The sequence below is a fragment of the Idiotropiscis lumnitzeri genome, chromosome 16, assembly GCF_059441095.1.
Source record: "Idiotropiscis lumnitzeri isolate Australia: NSW breed Sydney's pygmy pipehorse chromosome 16, RoL_Ilum_1.0, whole genome shotgun sequence".
NCBI lineage: Eukaryota > Metazoa > Chordata > Actinopteri > Syngnathiformes > Syngnathidae > Idiotropiscis > Idiotropiscis lumnitzeri.
Window position 1 is genome coordinate 7,393,107 of NC_142406.1, and position 18,418 is coordinate 7,411,524.

At 41.6% G+C, this 18,418-nt stretch overlaps 1 protein-coding gene across 2 annotated transcripts in view; it reads right to left on the bottom strand.

The window, feature by feature from the left end:
• LOC148321111 (PHD finger protein 14-like) overlaps positions 1–18,418 on the bottom strand; it is a 98,507-nt gene that overhangs the window by 57,619 nt on the left and 22,470 nt on the right. For both annotated transcript variants that reach the window (XM_088319319.1, XM_088319320.1), the window contains exons 10-14: positions 18,010–18,116; positions 15,070–15,165; positions 8,928–9,034; positions 7,158–7,289; positions 4,232–4,394 (exon numbers count right to left, since the gene is read on the bottom strand). In XM_088319319.1, the coding sequence (XP_088175445.1) occupies positions 4,232–4,394; positions 7,158–7,289; positions 8,928–9,034; positions 15,070–15,165; positions 18,010–18,116 (605 nt within the window). The remainder of the gene's footprint in view (positions 1–4,231; positions 4,395–7,157; positions 7,290–8,927; positions 9,035–15,069; positions 15,166–18,009; positions 18,117–18,418) is intronic.

Below are 18,418 nucleotides of genomic sequence, written 5' to 3' on the forward strand. Positions count from 1 at the left end.
TGGTGCTGATGCGCAATATTTACTGTAATGTCGATGGTTTATTTGAATATTCCTGTTGTTTGGTTTGTTGTCAGCAATCAGAATGAACAAAAGATACATCTTGTGAGACAATGTCACAGCTCATCACATGAAAGCAACATCTTGTAGTGGATGTTGCGGGGATGCTGGCCAGCGAGACAGAGACATATTAGGGTGATGGGCTACACCTGTGTCAGGAAGGGAGATCCCGCAGCTGCAGGTGATTGGGGAGGCAAACAGATAATAATGGGGCAGACGACAGAGGGGTGTCTCTGTGGAGCCATGTGGAGGACAGCAGAGCGACTGGCGAGGCAAGCGGGGCGCACAAGGCAACGGTCGTGCACTCAACAGTGGGGGGTGGGTGCCATTCGTAGTCACTAGGGCTGCTGGCGGCGAAGTCAGCGAAGTGTAGGGTCAGTTGTTCCAGCGTTAGGGGCCCATATATAGGGCGAGTCTTGTTAGGTCGGGGTGTGTAGGAGTGCCAGATCAACCTACGAGCGCCTGCTACGTCAGCAACCACTCTGCGATTCCGGCGCTGGGTCGGTAACTTCCCCTGAGGTGTCCTCCTGTGAGGAGCCGGGACAGACAGGCGTCTTAAGCCTTGACCCTGGGGAGGGGCTATTGGCCATCGGGCCAGTTAAGTGGCCAACGGTTTTATGCATTTATCTTTTGTCCTGTTCGTTATTGTCCTTGTGTGATTTAGTTGGGGAAATGTGTTAGGGTTTTAAATGAAATATTTAATAAAGTATATATTTCTAGTGGACCTGGTTGTGTGGGAGTGTGTATCCAGTCTCTGACCAGCTAAAGGTGGTGGCAGTGTACCATTGTCTGTAGAATGAACAAACTGACCATATACCCAAATGCTGCAGCCAATAAGAGTGATTTCACAAAGAAAAGGAATTGAAAACAACCCTTCAGCATTTAGGGATGAACCTGGAGTGGGCAATCCAGTTCAGCCTTTCATCCAGGTATATGTCCGGCTGAGGCCTGGTACTCCTTAAGTCCACCACCAATCATTTCACGCCATGTGACAGTCTTGGATCACTGATCAATACTCCTTCGCCTGTCCATTTCTAATACAACACCCCATTGCAGTGTCCCCTGTAAACCTCTCAAGCTTGGAGTTGTACTTGAAGTTTGAAGTGGACAGGTGAACAGGACTGAAAAGTGCAAAATCACCGTTGAAGCGCCCACAATGCAGTCTGATCTGCAGTCCCCCAACCTCCCATACTGACGTCTGCATCTCAGATAATCTGCAACTCAAGTCACGAGGCATGAACTAAAACCCATGGCCCAGTTGGTCCCTGAGTAGCACAGCCTGGATAGCGTTGAAGGCATTGGAGAAGTCCAGAAATGTCGACCACCACTGGGCAAGTGAGAGTGGGGAGAGTGTAGTGAAAACATGACATCGTGCTCCATTCTCATCTGATATGCTAACTGCAGATGGTCATGGCATGTGCACTTACAGTCTCAAGTGGTGAAGCAGGATCTGTTCCATGATATTCATCACATGATGTGAGGGCGACCGACCAGAGTCATTGAGGGCGACCGACCAGAGTCATTTCGCTGACCAAGACATATTATACAGTCAATGTCGTTAATGCGATCAGGTGCGAATGCTTGCCTGGCAGCGCGGATGAAGTAGTTCAAGAAAAATGTTGCTTATTTGCCCATTTCCCCAGCATTAATAAATGTGAACTTTCCGTGGCGTCCCCGATTGCCAATCAGTGCTGAGAGAGTACCGATTGCGTCCCCGACAGCCAATCGGTGTTGAGAGAGTACCTATTACGTCACATGCAGCAGCAACACAAGCACAAAGCAAGGTAAAATATAAACAATGTAAGACAATATCATGGCGGGCTGTGGGACCAAGAGGAATACAACATACACGACCAGCTTCCAAAACCGGCCAGGACTCTTGGCCCGTCACAATAATAACTACATCGACCTAAGGCCTCGACCTACCAATCCGGCGTCGGCCTTCGTGGCCAACTGTCGCGTCGGCCAAGAAGTCGGCACGTCGGACTGGAAACTAACCGAAGAACACACCGCAAAAGCAGACGCTGGCGCCAACTACTGAGAAGTAGTTCCCTTCCATGCCATCGGCAGCAATAGTTAATGTGTAGCCTTTCATGGTGTCCAATAACGGCGGTTTTGAATGAATGAGAGTGGTGAATTTGTCTAAGCGCTCTTCGGTCCAGCCAGCTGTTGTGTCCATAGAGAAGAAGTGAAATCAGAGAAGCTGATTTAGTTCTTGAGAAATAGCTTAAAAAAAATCAGTTTGTCCACTTTCGTCACTTCTGGTTCTTGTCCAGTGCACTGATTCTCTAGGCGACAGCCAGTCACAGCGATCATTTGTACGTCTAGTGTCTGCAGAGTGCATTGAAATGTTTACAGCTGCTTTTAGCAGCCAAAGTAACACAACCACCAGTCATCAAATTGCCTAGCAATGTTCATGTAGTTTTGTAATTTTCCCAAAGGAAATTGTTCATATTTATACTTTTCTTTAATTTGTTTGCTTTTTTGCTATTAAGTGGTGTCTTTTTTTTCCCACAATGAGCTGGTTTGTCAACAAATTACAGTGCCAACAGTAAAAGCGAAATAAGGCCGGTCTCATCTAATCAATGTTACAAATACACAAAGGTGTAACTTAGATTTAGATTACTGTTTACATTACTGAATATCCCTCCCAGAGTACATTGTTATATTGACAATATGACTAAACAATTTGACCGACTTATCCGTACACAGTGACAAAAACAATTAATGGCAGTGACAGGTTCAGTGAAAGTAACATTTGCTTTTGAGAAAGCAAATAGCTTTTGCATTTTTTCCATGTTTTGTTTTGAGACACGCAAGTTAATGTTTTGGATATATCAATTCTGATCCGAAAAATGTACCAAAGCGACTAAGAAAAAATTTGGTAACGTTAAAGTCATTTAGCGCATCTCCACAATATCAAAAATTAAAATGATACGAGTCATTTTTGCGGACTTTTCATATTAACGCTGCATGTATAGTCCAGGCCAGCCAATTACATAGCACCTTTCATGTTTAGCGTTGATCAACAGCTAACGTTAGCAAATGATAATCATCCTACACACGCACAAACACAAAATCATACCAGACATGCTGCACCCGCAAGGAAAATATGAATACGTACCTCGGTTTGAATGTCTGTATTCGAAAAATACATTTTCCCTGTCACTGGCAGTTAATTAGTTAACAGAGTCCTACTGATTTGATAAAACTGTCAAACTTAAGCATACTATGTATGATTAATGATGGTACTTAAATCATTGCTGCTATGGTTAATTTCTGAGGGTGACAGTTTCGACTCACTATATTAAAAGTCATATCGAAATTCAACCAGCATCACGCAACGGTCTTCGGTCAAACTTTAAGTCAAAGCTGGGCAGTCCGTCCCAGGGGCGTAACGGTTGAGCCCTCCGGACCGGCCGAGTGCTAATTTTTGGGGCCGGGGGCGTGAGGTGACAACTTTTAAAAAAGGGATCCATTAACAAAGGCCGGAGGTGGATTTTAGTCTGGCACACGAATTGGCCCTCGTGCGTGCGCTGAACCTACTCGCAAACGGCACAAACTTGCCTCCAAACGCATCAGACTACCAACTATTTGTGTATGAAGAGAGACGTGAGACAGTGGCGTGCATTCAAGTGTGCCTGTATTTCCTGATTCTGACATCAAGTAACCCGCGACTCCCACCTGCTACTGGGGCATACCATTACCAGGGGATGGGGGGAAATACAACATTCCCTATAACACCAACAGTGCGTACTTACTTGTATTGGGCACGTTTGTGGAGAAGAAGAAAGAAGAAGGAGACTAATAAGTAGAAGGAGACAAATAAGACCAAAATGAGCCCATAAGGCAAGCAGATCTGAACAGTAAATTAGCCAGCTAATGTTTAAATAAAACCCTGCTGTTCGCATCTCTCCCACAGCGACGTCATGCACAGCCTCTTATTTATTTATTTTGTGGTGGTGAAAGAGGGTTAGGGGCAGACAATTTTTATGAATAAGCGTATCGAGATAGAGGCCGGAGTGCTTGGGGACTGTCCGGCAAAAAGGGTCAAGTGCTTATCACTGCTTTTAGGTACTGTATAACTGCACCATGAGAATGATCTGTAAAAACAGCTTTAATTGGATTTGTCTCCACTTAACATATTTGAAAGTTCCTGAGGGTCAATACACACCGTGCCTCTCACTTGAGGTTTTTTGGGCTCTGGCGACATCTCTTGCGGGATGAATTTTATTGGCCCTTTGATCTGCCTCCTGGACCTCTTAGTACCGTCGGGTAATGTCTCCATAGCAATGTCAGCTTCATCGCTGCTTGCCTGGTCACACTCTGAGCATTGCCTGTGAACAACAAGTTCATTTCACAGAATAGAACTGATTACAATATCAGAATCCAAAACATCTTTTGTTATTTGTTTTCATGTTCCAATCAAACAGGGACACATTGATGAAAATTGACTTTTTAATGCTTTATAGTTGGTAATTGGAGTGACTAAAATAAAACAAACATAAATCTATTGTTGCCTGCCTATTTCAATAAATGTGTTTGTGATGTGTAATTTTGACAAATTATGAAGTCGCCATATTTTCGATTTCCTAAACACCGAGTTTCTGAGCCCATAATTTGGCAATGAGGGTCAGAGAAAATCGACCATTTTCAATTAAAGGTTGAAGGCTGGCCACAGGACTACACTGTACATCTGCAACACTATCATTTCAAAAGTAAAATGTAAGTAGAACTGGATTGCATTGAGAAGCATAGGTTAGATTTGGCAAACAGAATTAGCTTCTGATGAGTACATATTACCGAGCTGGTTTGGTAAAGTTGTTTGATGCTGTGGATGTGAAGAGTTTTCATGTTAGCCGAAGTGTCCATTACAAACACACAATGTAGAAATGCTGCCACTATGGGTAAAAATATTCTTCTGACTTCCCTCTCCACACACTCTGAGCTCGGCTTCAGCAAGAAAAAGCCGCTCGAGTGGATACGCCCAAGCCGAGGATTGGTCCAGCAATATAGAGGATGGTATAGAGTTGTGTGATACAACAACGTATGTTGTACAGTATGTTGTAGTGAGGAAAATTATATTTTGTACGATGAAGGCCCTTTTTGTAATTATTGTAAAATGAAACTTACCTTGTAACTACTCAGATTCTGTGATTCTGGATCATATAGCAATTTTTCATTTAACAGAACTGACCAGGATGTCTTCACTATATCATACACAACTTAAAGTCAGGGTTTCATAAAGACATAGTGCAAAATAACGACGGAAGTCGGTTATCGTCCATCAGTGCAATCATCAGTAACCGGGTCAAGTACCGACGAAGCTCTAAGTCCATCACTGACGGACGCCCGTTTCACTAACGGCTGACAAAAACATGTCCCGCCTGTCTCGCGTATATTTTTTGTGTGAACACACCGGCTTTGCTGGAGTGGACTGCATTGACCATATATGGAAACGCTTTGCACTTGCTGTACAGTCTCCATCCATCCATTTCATGTCAACGTTTACCAAAGTTAATTTCAGCATCAAGGAGACACAGGACTTCAGCAGAGGCTACGTCTGACATCCCTTGATTTAAGATAGCCTGTCGAAGCCTCTTGATGCTCAGCACTTGTACGTTGACGTGTCAATTGAGACGCTCCTTTATATGGCGGTGTGAAAACTTCTAGGTCACGTTCAATATTCTGCGAGAAGTATGCAACTAATTAATGAGCTATGAGCTCAGAAAGTAGCTTTGAATACAATAATTTTTTTTACAAAGATATTCTCGAGTTTTATTTACATTTTTGAAAAATTACTATTATCTTTTAAATTTATTTATTTATTATCCAATTATTATTTCATCCATCCATCATCCGCCGCTTATCTGGGAAGCCCAAACTACCCTCTCCACAGCTATGTCTTCTCGCGCTTTCGGAAGGATCCCCAGGCATTCCCAGGCCTGCCGGGAGACATAGTCTCTCCAGCGTGTCCTGGGTCGTCTTCAGGACCTCCTGCTGGTGCACCACCGATAATTTTCCCACCCGTCAAATTAGCTCCCATCGCTGATACGACGTGTCTGCCACCTCGGCCCTACGAACGCCCTCCTTTTCAGCTCGAAAGGTCCCCCCTTCCGTCTCGAAGACATCGACTGTGCAATTTTTTTGTCTCTTTTTTATTATTTTAAATTTTTAAGAAAAAATATCTTTACAATTTTTTTGTTTTATTTAAGTTTTAAATTGAAACTTTTATTTTTTGAAAGTGAAAGGTTGAATAGAATTAGAGGCCTTGTGTGGTGTGGAATCAAGTCTGGCATGTCATCGTAGCATGTGACTAAACGAACCAATCAAGAGCAAGAAAGCACGATGCATTCTACGCGCAGCAACAATTTCTGACGTGTCCATGGCATATGTTGCAGCCGTGGCGCAGATCCGCCACGCAATACAACACGTCAATCACGTGTTGCAGTTTGCGCGTACACGGGAGTTTAAAGAGGCCTAAAGATGGAGATACATTGATATACAGTGCACTTGCCATTTAAATAAAATGTGATTTTCCACCTGTTGTTGTTTTTTAAATGGACTAGGGAAAGTTACTAACGAAAAGTGTGGTTGAAATCACATGGCGTACTGACCGAATGACGATTACAGTTTGGTTCGGCTTGAAATTATGTCTGATTGACAATGACGGATGGGTATCCAGGCCACTGACAAATAACTGACCGACAGAATTCTGTAAACTTTATATAATTCTAGATAACACAAGTAGTTGTGCGGCACGGTGGCCCGACTGGTTAGCACGATGGCCTCACAGTGAGAGACAGCATCGGACGTGGGTTCAATCCCAGCTCCGGCCATCCTGTGTGACGTTTACATGTTCTCCCCGAGCCTGCGTGGGTTTCCTCCACTAGGTATGAGTGAGTGTGAGTGCGGATGGTTGTTCGTCTCTGTGTGCCCTGCAATTGGCTGGCAACCAATTCAGGGTGTCCCCCGCCTACTGCCCGAAGATAGCTGGGATTGGCTCCAGCACCCCCCGCGACCCTAGTGAGGACAAGTGGTACAGAAGATGGATGGATGGACAAGTAGTTGTTACTTCATTTTCATTTTATGCAACTTACCAGTAGCTGTTCTTGGTCTTTTTGGGCATGCGTGTCAGTGGTGGTTCTAGACAACCCAAATGATAGTAGAGTTTGCAGGTGTCACACAGCACAAGAAGATGCTGGTCTTGGTTCTTCTTACAAATGCCGCAGCTGCAATCACAGTATTTTGTTTATGAGTGACAGTTGTATACATTGGTAATTATTAATACAAAGAATGTAAAAAACACACACACACACACACACATACATATATATATATATGTATATGCCAGGATGGCCGAGTGGTCTAAGGCGCCGCGTTCAGGACCCAGTCTCCCCAGGAGACCTGGGTTCGAATCTCGAATTTCCCCATTGTGGGACTAATAAAGGGAATATTATTATTATTATTATTATTATTATATATATATATATATATATATATATATATATATATATACATATATATATATATATATATATACATATATATATATATACATATATATATATATACATATATATATATATATATATATACATATATATATATATATATATATATATATATATATATATATATATATATATATATATACATATATATATATATATATACATATATAAGTGTTCGTCGCGCCTTAGCAGCCCGCCATTTTTTCCAACCACACAACCGACCGTGCATACGCCCAAAAAAACAAAAACAAAGATCCTTAACATTCATGCAACTAGTTATATTTGCTAGAACTAAGTATTATCTTCATTAGATTTAGCCAGCCATACATTTAATTATAGCTACCTTGCTATGAACTAGCCAGGACTAATTAGTAACTATTTGGTTTCCTTATAACTAGCTAGTAACTAGTTATTTTCATTATTATTGAAGCAAGCACATAGCCTTCATTTTACAAGAAGCTTAGTTGGCTTCATTACCGTCGTTGTCGGGTTCTGAGTTTTGTGAATACTTGTTCATGCTCATCTTATCAAACTCTTGATGTAAAAACAACTTGAATTTTTATTCAAGAGTAGCTTTAATGGAATTCTGTGACTGGAGTACATGCCTCCTATGTCAATCAGCCATTCATATTGAAAAGGAGAAAACTGCCACTGACCAAAAAGAACAAACACTCGTCTTACTTTTGAAAACCCGAAGAGACTTCAGAGATTTTCTATGGACTGTTCCCAAAAGTTGAACTTTCTGGAAAGTGTGTCTCTTATTACATCAAACCGTCCAATATAGCAGCGATTGTGTGTTGGTTTGTGGCTGCTTTGCTCCTTCATGACCTGTACAACTTGCTGTGACTGACGGGAACATAAATTCCGCTTTCTACGAAAAAATCCTGAATGAAGTGAAATTTGGTCATCAATTTGTGACCTCAAGCTTAAGCACACTTTGGTTAGGAAATAATAATAATTATCGAGAAATTATTATCTAGTAAGGTATCTAGTACTGCATTTTGTTTCATTTTGAGCTTGTGTTTCATCTGTCAGATGATCCTAAACATTAACGCAGGAAAAACATGCATAAATAATAAAGTGAGATGGGGACAAATACATTTCACAGGACGGGAGGATCACTTGCCAGACATTCAAACAATAGCGTAATTTTGAAAACTGTAACCAAAAGAAAAAAAAAAGAGAAAAAGAAAGAGAATCAAAATGTGTGTCAATATACAATAATTAGCATTCAAACCACTTTCTAAATTGCTGAAGAAAAGATAGGAAATGGCAAGACGTCCTGTTGTTTCTGCCGCCGGTACTTGGTATTTATAACGTAGGTGCACTAAGATTTCAATGTGTGTGATTTCCCACCTGTAGAGAATGGCTGGTAGGCTTGATGGCTTCCCTTGAGTTCCCCCCTCTTTTTTGCTGGACTTCCTCTCCTTGGGGGCTTTTAGAACAGCTGGAGTGTTTAGTTTCTGAGGAAAGGGAGACAACCATGTAACTTGATTACACAATTCCAAAAGTAGTCATGTTCCATCCATGAGCCACAGTTCTGCACTTGAAAACGTCCATATAGGATCATCAAAATGTATCAGGTTGAACAAGGTCGGGCGCTGACAATTTATATGAATAAGGCAGGAGGGTAAAGGTCGGAACAGTACCAAGATAGCGGCTTCAGGGCGGGGGACTGACCTGCAAAAAAGGGTCAAGTGCCCAGCTCTGCCTGTCAGTATTTAGTAATAAAAACATTTGTAAGTGACGAGGGGATCCTTTATTTTAAACTGTGGTGCCAAAACTCCCCATGATGAGTTAATTTCCGCAAAATAGAGGTTTCACAATAACAGCATTTTTTTTACCATAATGCCACACATAGTAATGCGCGAACTAATACCTCATGGCATTATCGGAAACAAAATGTTGAACAGAAATCATGAACTGCAGACAAATTAGTAAAACCATAAAAATTAATAAACAATGTTTACTTACTTATTTTCAAATGTATTGGTATAAGGTAGGCAAAATGCTAAAATAATTTTATTTGTTTGCGCATGTATAATATCCTAACCTAGAGGTTGTGAGTTCGATCCCCGGCCATGTGACCATGTCGAAGTATCTGAGAGTAAGATACGAACCCCCAGTTGCTCCTGATGGTATGTCATCAGTATCCATCCATCCATTATCTGTACCGCTTCTCCTCACTAGCGTCGCGGGGTGCTGGAGCCTATCCCAGTTGTCTTCTGGCCGTAGGCGGGGTAAGCCCTGAATTGGGTGCCAGCCAATTGCAGGGCACAAAGAGACGCTCACGCTCACACTCATACCTAGGGGCAATTTCGAGTGTCCAATCAACCTGCTATGCATGTTTTTGGAATGTGGGAGGAAACCGGAGGAAGTATGTCATCAGTAGGTAGATAAAAATAGTGTGAAGCGCTTTGAGTACAGAAGGTAGAAAAGCGCTATAGAAGTTACAGACCATTTACCATCATACAAATAAATGAGAGGAGCACTCAAGTGAAGTCATTTTTTCCCCTCAGCCTTCCGACATATTGATCAAGCCTCACCTTAGAGAAAAAAATCCTGGCACCTGTATTCAATAGTTCAGAGTTGGTGCTCTAAAGATGGCTCCAGAAACTCTCTGGCCTTGGGAACATGTATATACTAACCATAGGGCTGCTCGATTATTTTAGTAATAATTGAAATCGCAATTATTCAAAAAATTATTTTTTGGGGGTAGAAAACAGAAAAATGTATTACTGGAAACAATGTGAAGACAAATCAAATATATTTTATCCTAAAAACAGGTGTAAATGTAAAATCCGACTGGTTTCCATGTATAAATAAACAATGCATTGAAGTTTACTTGCTATACGCTTTTGCCAATGAACTGTTGTAATATTTAAATAAACAATTTCAATAGGATGCTCAAATTTGAACTAAAGTATATATATGCACTAACATATTAGATATTGTAAATTGAGTAATATTTTAACATTGTTTTATGTACAGTAAACCCCCGGTTATCGCGTTAATGGGGACCGAGACCACCCGCGAAAACTGAAAATCCGCGAAGTAGCGGCGCACCTTCAAAAATGCTTAAAAAAAAATATAAAAAAAAAAAAATATATATATATATATATATATATATATATATATATATATATGGGTAGAGAGAGAGTGAAATTCATGTTATAACAAAAAAAAAACAAATTATTATTAAAACTTATTTTTTTATTCCCCAGCCATTATTTTTGTATTTATTCAATTACTTCTTTTTGTATTTATTTAATTACTTCGACTTTTACCTGCTGGTACGCCGTCCGGTGTGCCCTGTGAATGTTATGATCCTCCAGCAGAGCTGGAGGATTGAGCAGGACTCTCCAAACGCAGACACGGGGAAAAAAGGTGGTGATACGAAGATATTTATTATAATCACAATATAGTCAGTGTAATCAGCGCGTCTCGCAGCAGCTGCGGCATGGCGCGAGACGATCGCTGGAGGAACGCCCACACAGCTGAAAAAACAAAAACACACGCGGCATGACAGGCACGGATCATGACAGTGAAATGAAAGGTGGCATTCTTCATTCATTTATTTATTCATTCATAACTGACAGCCTCACGCTCCGCTCGTGCCCGGGCGGACGAGGTGCTCCTATTCGGCTTAACTGTGACGCGAGCATGCCCTCCTCCTCTGGAGCTTCCATTCGGTTAAACTTAGGGGCCGCTTGGAACCGCCCGTGCCCGGGGAAGGTGCTCCTCTACGGCTTAACTGCCACGCACGCCGGCCGGAGGTCTGGTACGGTCCGAACCGCGCGAAACGTCGCCACCAATCGTGTCCGGGGGAACGTGCTCTTCTTCGTCCACTCTCTTCTTCGTCCACTCTCCTCTTCGGCGCACGCCGGCCGTCTAACCGCTCCAGCGCCCCCTCGTGCCGCTCGGCGAAACTACAATGCCCCCGAATATTTTTTAGACCCGCGAAGCACTGAACCCGCGAAAGGTGAACCGCGAAGTAGCGGGGTTTCACTGTATATAATGATGTATACCGTATATCTTCGATGTCCTGTGAAAATCACCTGTCCAATTTTATTATATTTTATTTAATTTTCACATTAATACATCTGAAACGCGGAAACTCCATTCACGAAAAGAAAATTAAAATCTGAAAAAAATTGATTCATATTTTTCACAGGACACTGATGATATAAAAAATCTTTTTTTATGATCATGCCAATTTTGCCAATCATTTAATGTAATAATCGTAATCACAATTGAATTTCGATTAATTGCACAGCCCGAGCTCATCGTGCAGTTCCTGGCATACGCTTGTCATTATGATTTTATTATTGGCTGTCTTTTATGTTTCATAACCTCAATTTTGCTTCATCTGCAGCATAGATTGCGACTAAGGACGTGCAAATCTATGTACTATCAATAGACAACCTCGTGGCTGAAACCAGGAGACATTCATATAAGGTCGCCACTGACAACTTCTGTTATTGTTTTGCAGAAAACACTGTTATACATTAGGATCACTCTTTGGAGTAAAGAGAGCCTCTCTAAGAAGGAGCTTCACCGTTTGCATCGACCATTCAGAGTATATTATCTCACTATTGTGACTGAAAGGGGTTAGGTTTACATTTTGCAGCGAATTCTGTCCCATTGGGCTTTGCTTTCATTTAACTGTTGATGGTTTTGGCAACATATGACAGAGCAATCTTTCAATAGCACTCAGGGATATACCTTAAAGGAGAAAATTTAAAATCACATTATTAGCGGTGAAATGGGCGTGCAGCCATATTCCCAAAGTTGTTGGTACAACCGAATTCCATACACCAGTGGTTCTCGAGCTTTTTCCAATGACGCATCCCCCAGTGAAAAATTTTTCAGCCAAGTACCCCTCCGGATATTTGATGGTAATGGTGACACTGCTTGTGAGCCACCATTGCCAGAAGAAACACACTTCTGCGCAAGGGCACAACCAAACTCTGGATATTGTATATACCGTAACTCTCCAGTGAACCATGGGGCTGTTATAGAAGCGACTGCCTACTGTCTCCCAGTGGTCCAGAGACTAACAGCTTGGTGTAAGGAAGACAATCTATAGCTGAACACGGAAAAAACTAAGATCGTCATCGACTTCAGGCGAAACAAGAGTGAACCACTCCCCCTCTACATCAAAGGCGAGTGTGTGGAGAGGGTCCACACATTCACGTTCCTGGGAGTACCACCTCTCCTGGACACACAACACCACAGCAGTGATAAAAAAGGTCCAGCAGTGTCTGCACTTCCTGAGCGTCCTCAGGAAATGCAACAAGGACACCAAGCTGCTGCTGGCATTCTACCACTCCTCCATCAAGAGCCTGCTTACTTACTGTGTCTCCACCTGGTTCAGCAGCTGTACTGAGGCAGACAGAGTGAGGTTTCAGAGGACAGTCAAAACAACGGAGACGATTATTGGCTGCCCTTTCCCCTCCCAGTCAGACAGCTACACCACATAGTGTCTCAGGAGAGCTGACAAGATCATCAAGGACAATAATCAAAAGAGCTCAGACCACTTCGACCCCTTTCCCTCTGGCAGGCGCGACGGGTACATCAACACAAAGACAAACAGACTGAAAAACAGTTTCTTCTCGAGAGACATCTCTATGCTGAACTGTACCTTTGCCTTGTAGAACTGCAACATAATGTGGCACCAAGTGCACTTTTTCAACACTCGTTTTGTTTATTTTGATTTATTTTGTTTATTTTTATTTTATTATCTATAAATGCACTGGGGAGGGAGCTCTCCAATCGTTGCACACTGAGTATAAGGACAATAAAGGGCATTTTGATTCTGATTCTGGTGCCTGGGACTCGAGAAAATGCTGAATGCTATAATTGTAGAGTTCAACTAAATCACTCGCACTCAATCTGCAGCACTATAGGCTGAGCATGTTTAAATAGCCATGTTCCTGGTTGTGCAATAGTGAATTGGGTGCTTAATATGAGAGCATGGACATTTTGTAGGGAACTCAATGACGACACCTAATCATTTATCGCCAGTGTGTGACTCCACCTTTCTTAATGTTCCTTTACCTGTTCTCTGCTTTCACTGCAGATAATATCATCAACGAACACCATGACCCAAGGGGATTACAGTCTAACATTATCTGTCACCCTATCCATCACTGTTGCAAGAGGAATGGATTCCTAAGTGATACCTGATGAAGTCTTGCCTCCACCTTCAGAACTCCTCTACCTTCTCTACTTCTTCATATAGTATCACAGTTCCACCCTGGGTACCCTGGGTTAGGATTTCTTTAGATCGACACAAAGACATAGACAAAATGCAGCTACTACTGACCTTCCTCAGTACTTCTCAATCAATACCCACAAGGCAAAATATGCCTCTGTGGTACTCTTCCTAGGCGTGAAACCATAATGATGCTCACAAAGACACTTTTTTGTCCTGAGTTTTGTATCCACGATTCTTCCCTATAATATTGCAATTTTATAATACTGGTTATAATGCCCAGGGGAAATTCAAGTTACAAGCTGTTGTATAGTTTGTGTTCTGCCTCACAGAGGGACCCAGATCGCACACACGGAGAGCACAAACCGTGGGGGTGGGGTGATTTCTTTGATCAAGAGCACCTGGACAGTAATCTAGAAACAAACCAGTATATCTCCAAAGTCTAGGTGCCTTTTTTTGGGTGGTGGTGGCAGGAAGCAAAATTTGACACTCATTCCCAAGAGATAAGCTCTTACATGTTAAATGTAATTATTGTCAATGAAAATAATCTTGACCGTGATAAAAGGCCCCCACAGAATAATTAATTAGTTAAGGGAGCGTAGATGTGCTTTGTGGGTGATTGGATCCCACTAACTCTCACCTAAGTTTAACTATGTAGGGCTGCCACAAACGATTATTTAGGTAGTCGACTAATCACCAACAGCAGTCACGATTTGTCGACTAATCGGATCAGATGTAAATTGTGGCATGTCGCAGCAGCAAGCAGCTGCTCTTATATAACCACAATTAGTTTACAGCTTGAATTCTTGAAGGTATGTAGAAATTAATGAAATGATACAACATTCAACTTCGATTAAACTGCAGCTTGTTCCAGCATTTCTGAGATGTTTAGAAATGACGGCACAGTTTAAATTGAAGGCAATATTGTGGCCTTAAAATTCTAAGTAATCGTAAATGTTTTGGGGGTTTTAAAATGGAACCAAAACTATACAAATTGCAGAATTGCACTAATACTACAAAACTATCTAAGAATACAAAAATAAATACTTGAAAACGAATTTCACTCGTCTTGGACATCAAGCCTTCAGAGTACGGTTGTAAATTGGGAAAATTCACTATGCAACAGAAAACTAAAATCAACAATTACAATGGATTTTACAACTGTTAAACGAGTACATTGCTGCTTGCAGGTCTGTATTGCATGCAACAACTCCGGAAATCTTTTACAGTCATGGAGATGGAACTGGATTAAGACTAAGTGTGAAAAAGTGATGGTGGTACCTGGCCAAGGATGTCCCCAAGTAGAGTCCACATAGCATGGCCTTCACTCCGCAGGTCTCCGTTGACATTTAGCAGCTCCTCTAGAGATTCACAGAGCTTCATGCATTCATGCACGACAGAGAAGAAAACATTAGATCAGTAGTGCCCCACACACAATTTAATATTGCAATTATTCAGTGCCATAACAATTGCATCCTCTTCAGATTTTTAGAAACAATTATTTCTGCCATAGGTGTTTGGCAATAGAACTAAAAGTAAAAACTTTAGTTAGTCCACCAAAAAAAATCTACAGTATAATGTGCAATTATGAAGGCTTTAGACTTTTCTACTTTTGCAGAGTGGAGAGGTTTGCACAGATAAACATTTAAGTAGGAATGTAATGATTTTTTTCATTAAGGAGATGAGCAGAAGCATTTTGGGCCAACTGGAGATGCTTAAAGGAGGATCAGCTGACTCCAAAATAAACTGCATTACATTCATCCATCTTGTATGATGTGACAAAGGCACGAATTACTGTTTCAAAGTACTGTTTGAGAAAGGAGAGGCTTAAAACTTAGCCATTGCCTAAGATGACAACGGCCCCAATTTGCTGGTCTAAATCGAAATCACTGTGTAGTTAAACACCCAAATTCGAGACAGTTAGCTTAAATTAAGCGACAGAAGGCCAAAGTCAACATTGTCGGATCCACAAGGGCCACTGGGACCAAACACGATAACTACTGTTTCGTTTTCATCGGAATTCAAGAAATTCAGTGCCATTCAGGCCTCGATTTACTCCAGACAGGAAAAAAGTGGCCACAATGAGAAAGTCTTTTTTGCTCAGCGGGACATAGATCTGACAGCCAACCACATAGAAGGAAATATCATGTTTTCTTTAGACGGAAATTAAGGGCAGCAGATACAATGCAGACAGCAGGGGCCCCAGAATTTAACCCTGTGGAACACCATGACCGTAAGGCAGTGCGGTACTCCCAAAAAAAACAAAACAAAGGCTAACACAAAATGTTCTATCAGCCAAATATCATTCAAAATGCTCAAGAGTGCTGCCACTAATGTCCAGCTGGTGCTGCAAGCAATCCATCAGAATACTGTGATACACCATCTCGAACGCTGCAGTTTGAACCAAGAAAACACAAAACACAGTCTCCAGAGTCATTAGTATGAAGAATGTCATTAAAAACCCATAACAGGGCTAACTTTATGCTGTGCATCATCTCAAAACCAGAAAGGAAAACCTCTATGATGTTACGTTTCTAGCAGGGCGCACAGAACTCCAACTGTGGTATCCTTTCACTTGCTCCTTATTTATCCTTATTTTTTTTAGTTATTTAAAGATTATATATTTTTTTCCAAATCTTTAAATTGTCTCACCCCAATGAACCCCTCTGAGCTCCTTCACCCCTGTGCACCTGCCCGGTGCCTCAGGTCAGTGGACCAGACGCGACTGGAGGTACAGAGGACTAGGCGGAGGGTCAGAGGGTATCAAGCCTTTTCCGCTGCCGGTCCCTCTCTTTGGAAAAACTTCTGACTAAACATTAAACACCCCGTCTGCCTATTTTTATAACGCTTTTTTTTTTATTTATGGCTCTTGCCTCAGCATGAGACTCAGTATTAGGGCTGTCCCCATCATTGTTTTTTGGCACTTGACTTTGAGTCTTTGGTATCTTGTTTTGAGTTTGTTGTTGCTACTGCTGCTCTTCTGTCGGAGATCTGTGACGTATGGAAGCCCTACCACATGTATCTGGAGTTAGTGATGAAGTATCCTACCAGTTACACCAGGTACTTTCTCTTGGCATCTCAGATGGAATACGTCGGACAAAATGGGATCTTCTGAAGTCCCCATTTTCATGAGGCTAATGCAGCGTATAGTGGACGCAACATGGAGCGTACCTCTTCATCACCGACGCACTGTGTGGATCCCAAGGCTTCCACAGGGGACTGTCTAGGTCGCAGTTTCATGTCTATTAATGACTTCATGCACTCGTGCTAATATGAATTGACTTTATGAATAAAATGGCCTCCACTTTACCGTCAGGTACGTTGTTCACTGATCAGTAGTTCACCATCAACATGAACATCTATGCACCATCTGTTGTAAACAAAGGGTCCACCACTATTCTGTTTTTTCCCAAGGTGGCTGTTCGGTTCTTGCGGTAGATGTGCTTTTGAAGTTGGATGGCCATAGTCTGGTATTTTGCTTTAGATCTAAGTTTCGAAAAATATTAAGAGTACAGCATTGCCTGATTTCACTTTGGGTGGGTGGTGGTAATGTTGACTCTCAGCTCTGCAAAGCAAGAGGCTAGACAGCGTTGGTTGTGTAGCTCTAGTTTTCAGCTCAGCAAGATGGTTGCCTCTCCTGGCGTGCCTCTATCGTCACCCAGAGTACATCAGCCGGAGGCTGCCTTGAACACTCAGGCACTGTGCTTGAGCCGCATTCAGACTAGTGTTTATCAGGTCCCACACAAGAAAGCTAAAGTTAAGGAGGTCTGAGGAAAACTTGTGGGTAGCTTCTTCATGTTCCAAGAGCATTTCTCGAGCGTATGTAAATCAAACACCAAACTGTAGATACATGTACAGTATAAGCAGTAAATTAAATAAAAAACATTTGTGTAGTGAGGAATGTTGAAAACACATTATTGGGTTAAGTTATCGCAATGAAAGGATCGACAACTGAATTGAGTCTGTTGTTTGACTTACCTTGATATTGAAAACAGCTAATTGACTGAAGGACTGAGAATCGACACAGATGCTATCAACATTAATTCTAAGACTATGAATTGCTGATGTGTCCTTGCTTTGTGTGACGTACTAATAAGGTTTCATCACAACTCCGTCAACTTCATTTGAGCAAATGCGCCATATATGATTAATTTACTTAATTCAAGAACATACTCAACTGATTGTTTCATCAAAACGGAATGGATTAGTTTGTCTGCTCACCTTGTTGTACTCCACATGGAGTTTGTCTTGCTCATTTTCCAGCTTATCTTTTAAGCTCTTCTGTTCAGAGATGTTGTCCTGGATCTGAATCATTCGCATATTACGCTCTGAATATCAATGGGGAAAAAAAAATCAATAGCAAAAATCATAGTCACAGGAAAATCAAAGACTATGTCAGATAAGAATTCAATTTCTTTTTAAATTCGTGTAGTTTTAAGCTTAATTGCAGGTATGGTATCTCTGCCTCATCTGGCATCACAATCACAAATTTAATGGGAAAAAAACTTTTTACTAGAGAAGTTTTCTAAGAAAGTTAACATTTGGTAATCAAGACTCCGCAAGCTACACAGAATAGTAAACAAAGTAGCAGATCATCACAATTTCTTCACAAAAAGAGCAAAGACTTTCA